This window comes from Coffea arabica, chromosome 5e (genome assembly GCF_036785885.1).
Source record: "Coffea arabica cultivar ET-39 chromosome 5e, Coffea Arabica ET-39 HiFi, whole genome shotgun sequence".
Classification (NCBI taxonomy): domain Eukaryota; kingdom Viridiplantae; phylum Streptophyta; class Magnoliopsida; order Gentianales; family Rubiaceae; genus Coffea; species Coffea arabica.
Genome location: NC_092318.1, coordinates 44038670 through 44045087, shown reverse-complemented (window position 1 = coordinate 44045087; position 6418 = coordinate 44038670). Strand labels below are relative to the sequence as shown.

At 33.7% G+C, this 6418-nt stretch overlaps 1 protein-coding gene across 1 annotated transcript; it reads left to right on the top strand.

Annotated features, from left to right (window-relative positions):
* The first annotated feature begins 2503 nt into the window (after window positions 1-2503).
* On the top strand, window positions 2504-4285 carry LOC113687890 (tryptophan decarboxylase TDC2-like). The gene has a single exon (XM_027205420.2). The coding sequence runs from the start codon at window positions 2601-2603 to the stop codon at window positions 4113-4115; it is 1515 nt and encodes a 504-aa protein (XP_027061221.1). The 5' UTR covers window positions 2504-2600; the 3' UTR covers window positions 4116-4285.
* The last annotated feature ends 2133 nt before the right edge of the window (window positions 4286-6418 follow it).

Below are 6418 nucleotides of genomic sequence, written 5' to 3'. Positions count from 1 at the left end.
TTCTAGCGTAAAAATAAATAAATAAAATAAACTAACACTGTCATGTAGGAAAAATAAATTCTTTTATTATTCTTAACTGATTTCAGCCATAAGAATAATTCTATCCGACTCGGGTCTTCAAAGCAAAAATTGATATAAAATCTAAAAGGTAAATATACAAGTAGAGCAAAATGCATAGGTGTGATTGGTGCAAATCAGATCCTCAGTGCCACTTAACCAATAGCAACTCAGGGTCTGTTTGATAACATAAAAAAGTGTTGAATCTGAATTTTTTCAGACATTCAGATGTTTTGAGTGTTTAATAAATGAAAATTCATTTGCTAAACTTGTTAAGTAGTGCCGAACCTGTGTGTATTTTTTCAGCACAAGAATCCTAACCGAATGCTTAATTCTGATAAGAATCAATAGAATTACTTCAACTACCTTATCTTATCTACCAAATCTACCCTTGTTTATTAATTATGTTCAAAATTCTTATATAAATAAACAACCTAATATTCTCTATCTAATGATTTTCTATTTCTCTTTTCTCCCTTTTGAATGACTTTCACTTCTTCTCGGTACTCCTCATATAATATAATTCATCTTTTATATTAATTTGATTTAAAAATAAATATTATCGTTTTCATACCTTACATTTTTAGCTAATTAAATCATAGGTTCTATTTCTTTTTTGGATGAAAAGATATAAGGGCAAAATTGTCAAATTTAACTTATTAAGCATTCAGTTATAAATGTTTATCAAATAGTATAAATAGGTTTAGCATTAAAATTCAGACATTCATATATTTCTTTTTAGTACTTAAAATTCAGCAAATTAATTATTTCAGTATTCAGATTTTAGAATTAAGATTCGGTTTTGTCAAACGGAACCTCAGTGTCACTCCCCTGAAGCTTGAAATCATTTGCCACGTCAGCTTGGATTTGCTTATGTAATGTCTCGGGGGATAAGTAGAAAATCACTTGTATGACCTTATGATACCCTGGTCCATCCTGTTAGAGCATCCACAATGCTATTACACCTTGTGAAGTGTAATCCACATACCACATCAGCATTCCACTTTCTCCTCTTTTATTACACTTTCATTCACAATGGATTACACTCCATAAGGTGTAATAGCATGGGTCTACAATTAAATCAAATATTTATTTTAATAATGCATAACTCATATCCCATAAATAAATAAAGTAATTTTTAAAAATAATTTTGTTATTTTTAAAAAAATAAAGTACTAACTTTCATTAAATTTTTTACATTTTGAATTTTTTATTTTCTAAAAATGATATTGGAATACCAGAAAATGGGTAATTTGAAAAATTTTGGGGGTTTTGATTTTGTGAGGATGATGAATTTTCTATATTTGGAGCATTTAACATATTTGTAAAACTACTAAAATTTTCATCCATAATCACAAAAAATGAATTAAATGAGTGAGAGAGTAAAAGTGTGTGAGAGAGTAAAAGAAATAATAGAGTAAAATAGTGGGATATGTTTTAAAAAAAGTGTTGTGTGTTTATATAGAAGGATAAAATCTAACCATTGGATATAACCGTTGGAAAGCTAAAATGTGTTGTGTGCTGGCAAATTTACCGTTGAAGCAAAAATTGTATGTAACCGTTGGTGGCTAGAATTATTTTACATTTAATCATGGATCCCACCTTCTAATGGATTACACGCATGCCCTCTATTGCACCCACGCTGCTGTTGCTCTTAAGGAAACCACGTTAAAGTGAAGTTTCCTGTACTTCCCCTAATTTTTTTGGTGGTAGAAGTACTTCCCCCTCATTGATCTATCTGTTTGTGTGCTTGCACATGTGTATGCACGACTACTTTTTTTTTTCTCTCTTTTTGGTAGGAAAAGAGTGAAATTTAAGAAGTCAGAAAGAAAAAGATGGAATTTGAATCCAAGACTTCGAATTCTTAAATTTCAATCTTAATTATCAGATCAAGGCCTTCTCGACCACATTAGTCCATGTACATGTTACACTTATTTTTGAGTATTTAATATGATGAATGTTTACAAAATGTTCACATTGAACATGTAAAATAAACATGTTTTCTTAATCATCATTTTTCTTTTTTTAGTTGCTTTGATTTTTCACATATATCAATTAATCAAAAATAGTTGAACACCATTGTTGCAAAAAAAAAAAAAATTGCAAATAATCTTTTATCCAAACACAACCTAATATTCTGGCTACAGAAAAAAGCTGACCAGTGAATCATGTTCTATCTCTTAGCAGATACATGATACATCAACTCAAAATTCTACTCATATTGCACGAGGGAAATTGATCAATTGCATAAAATCTCCACACCGACTATATGTTTCCAGTCATATTATAGTAGTACTTAGGCCCATGTTTCAATAATATCTCAGTAAGGACAATTACTGGAAATACTGTCCATTTTTGCTGCTAGGGCTATAAATAGTGACCAGTTTACTGCAAAATTTGCACATTCATTATCAACACTTCTTCACATTTCTCTAAAATACAACTATGTTCTTGGTTTATAAAAAGCTTCTTGTTCCTATGGTTTCCTCCTTCACCTAGTCACCTCCATTAAATTTGCCCAAAACCAATTAGTCTCCAAGAGAATGGGCAGTATTGATGCAAATAACGGTGCTGCTTTTGCAACTTCACCAGTTGCACCATTCAAGCCACTTGATCCTGAAGAATTCAGAAAACAAGCCCATCGCATGGTTGACTTCATAGCTGACTATTACAAAAATATCGAAAACTATCCTGTTCTCAGCCAAGTTGAGCCTGGATATCTCCGAACCCGGCTGCCAGAAACCGCCCCGTATCTCCCTGAGCCATTTGAAACCATTTTAGAAGATATTCAAAAGACTATAATCCCTGGATTGACTAACTGGTTAAGCCCTAACTTTTTTGCATATTTTCCTGCTACAGTTAGCTCTGCCGCTTTTCTGGGAGAAATGCTGTGCACTGGCTTTAACTCTGTAGGGTTCAACTGGCTTGCATCCCCGGCCGCCACTGAGCTCGAAATGGTTGTCATGGATTGGTTGGCTAACATGCTAAAGCTCCCCAAGTCCTTCATGTTTTCCGGCACTGGTGGTGGTGTTTTGCAGGGAACCACCAGTGAGGCTGTTCTTTGCACCCTCATCGCCGCCCGTGACCGCGCTCTTGAGACAATTGGCATTGACAACGTTGGCAAGCTCGTCGTTTACGGATCTGATCAAACACACAGCTTTTTCATCAAGACTTGCAAGTTAGCTGGTATCTTCCCATCCAATATAAGAATAATCCCTACTACTGCTGAAGACAACTTTTCTTTATCCCCCGAGGCTTTACATAAGCAAATCCAAGCTGACGTGGCAGATGGTCTGGTCCCACTTTTCCTATGTGTAACTGTGGGGACCACTTCCACCACCGCCGTTGACCCAGTGAGTCAGCTAGCTGAAGTTGCAAATGATTTCAATTTGTGGATTCATGTTGATGCTGCTTATGCAGGTAGCGCATGCATATGTCCCGAGTTCAGGCAACACTTGGATGGGATTGAACGAGTTGACTCACTGAGTTTGAGCCCTCATAAGTGGCTACTGTGTTTTTTGGATTGCTGTTGCTTGTGGGTCAAGAAACCTGAGCTGATGGTGAAGGCATTGAACACCAACCCGGAGTACTTGAGAAACAAAAGGAGTGAGTCCGACGCAGTTGTTGATTACAAAGATTGGCAAATTGGCACGGGCAAACGCTTCAGAGCGTTACGATTGTGGCTTATTATGCGTAGTTATGGAGTTGCAAATCTCCAGAGCCACATCCGATCCGATGTCCAAATGGCTAAAATGTTCGAAGGGTTTGTGAAATCCGACCCGAGGTTTGAAATAGTTGTACCGCGTGCATTTTCACTTGTATGTTTCCGGCTTAATCCTTTGAGAATGTCACATGCAACGTACGTAGAGCTCTTAAATATGAAGCTACTCGACCTGGTTAACTCAACGGGCCGAGTTTACATGACTCACACTAAGGTTGGTGGTGTATATATGCTGAGATTTGCTGTGGGAGCCACACTGACAGAAGATCGCCACGTGTATGCTGCCTGGGAGTTGATTAAAGAATGTGCTGACGCTTTACTCGATGGAAATCTTTAGACCAATAATTGTGTCTCCTCCTTTCGGAATCGATAAGATTGTTCAAAGGGCACAATAAATTTGTTTGGTTTGATCACAGTTAGGTACTTAGGTGGAGTTCAATCCTCTGAAAAGATTATGCAATTTATTGGTATCGCAATTGAAACTCATTGAATGGGACAGATTTCTTCCACCAGAGCCTTAATTAGTTAGATAAAGTAATTGATTGAACAAGTAATAATTCCATGGAGATATGTATGCAAAAATTTCACATCAAATCAAGTATGTTCGATCTTTGTCAATAAGGGTTTTCTCAGCCGATAAGAATGGCCGTGAATTTTGGGTACTTCTTTAGACAAAAACTAAGTCTGGCTAGCAATTTCTTTTTGGTAACTTATGTACAAATGACATTGGAAATTTCTATTGGCCCGGTTTCTATAGATTTTGGGGTATGTTAACTTCTAGCATTCCCCTAATTCTTTAAAGGGTTTTTTAACGAGTGCCCTAATATATATTATTTATCTAACTTATCATATATATACACATACTAATAGTTAGTATTATTTTCCTTTGCATTTATTTACTTTTTCTATTTAATCTTGTCTATTCTTTCTTGTATTTTATTTACTTTTTTTAATTAATCTTATATTTTTAAAAATATAACACTTTTTTTTGTCAAATAAAAAATATAACACTTGAAAGATATCTTAATGAGTGCCTTATGAGCATCCGTTAGATAAACCAATCTTTAAATTTTTAGAAGGAGAATTAAGAATTTTAATTTTCATATACCTTTTGGTTGCATAAAAAAGGAAATACAATAGAAACATCCAGCAGTGCAATTAATTAAAGAAAGGAAAATCGTTCAAAATGTTTCACACATTTTGTAAAATAACTTTTTTCGTCCATCACTTTTAAAAGTGTAATTTTACGTCCATTATAAATTTGCATTAGTTAAATTTAGTCCCTATTTAGGTTTCCAAAATGTCTCTCTCTCTCTCACTTTTATGTATATATATGTGTAACATATATATATATATATATATATGCATAGATACATCTATATATATACACACCTATATCTATGTCTATGTATCGATATGAGCAATAGTTTACTGGCCATTGAGATTTTTATCCATATATATATATATATATATGTCTATATATGTATGTATATATACATACACACACTAGTTACGATGTTTATTATGTGGCTAAATTTGTTAAATGAGACTATATGTGCTGTGAAAGAAAGGAGGTATTCTAATAAATATCGTGTAAAATAGAAATGATAGTCTATTTATGGCTTTGTAGAAAGTAAATGTCTAAAAATTTCTTGTTGATTACCTTTCAAATTTCTCTTTATCCGTCCCAGATGGTATTCAGTTAACGTCTTCGCTATTGCTTGAAACTTAAAAAGGCAAGGACCAGCACTTGGGCTGGAGGAAGGCCTTTTTCTAGTATTCGAAAGAGCGTTTTTTCATTTATCAAAACAAGGTCTTTAATACTCATAAACTGGAAAGAACTCTTGAAATAATGAGAAGTTATATTGGTCCAACGCTCATAGATTAGAATTCTCCTGCAATTCGACCATTTGCATGGGTAGGTTATCAAATGTCGATAAGTAAAACTCTTGTATGATCACAGGACGTTGATGTTGTTAGGGTCAGTATATTGCGTGTGTGTGAAATTACAAGGAATTAAAATTCGGCCACTAAATTTTATGTGCTTCAAGAATAATATGACGCTATACTAAAGTCCTATTTGGATTGCAAATTTTTATTTTTCTATTAAAAAAAGCACTATAGCAATGTGGTATATATATGAGCTAAAAAACTTTTAGGGAAATGTGTCGATAAATTTTTTTTTTCAAAAACAATCCAAACAAAGCCTAAAACTTCAATGATAAAGTTAGAAATCTGCAAGTGTACTTTCTTAGTTAACTGAAATTTGAAGGGCTCCTGTTCATTTTATGTATAGCTCAAGTTTTCTGTTTAAGAAAGAGTCCATCCACAAAAAGTAATTAGAAATCATGACATTTCTAAATAACAGGTACAAAGAATTCTTAAAATCAACAAAAGTGGACTATTTTTTAATTTATTTCTATGGTTAAACCGTGCGTCACTTAGTATAAGATTTTCTTAAGAAAAATGAACATTATTTTGGATAGGTTATTTTTTTTAAAAAAAAAAGAAGAAAGAAATCAAGTATGACATTCCATTAATGAAATGGTAAGAGAGACAAGAGAACATTAGACAACCTCACAAGGGTTCGCCGACGGAGTTGATCGCATATCAATGTCGCCGTTAATACAAAATGGCGAC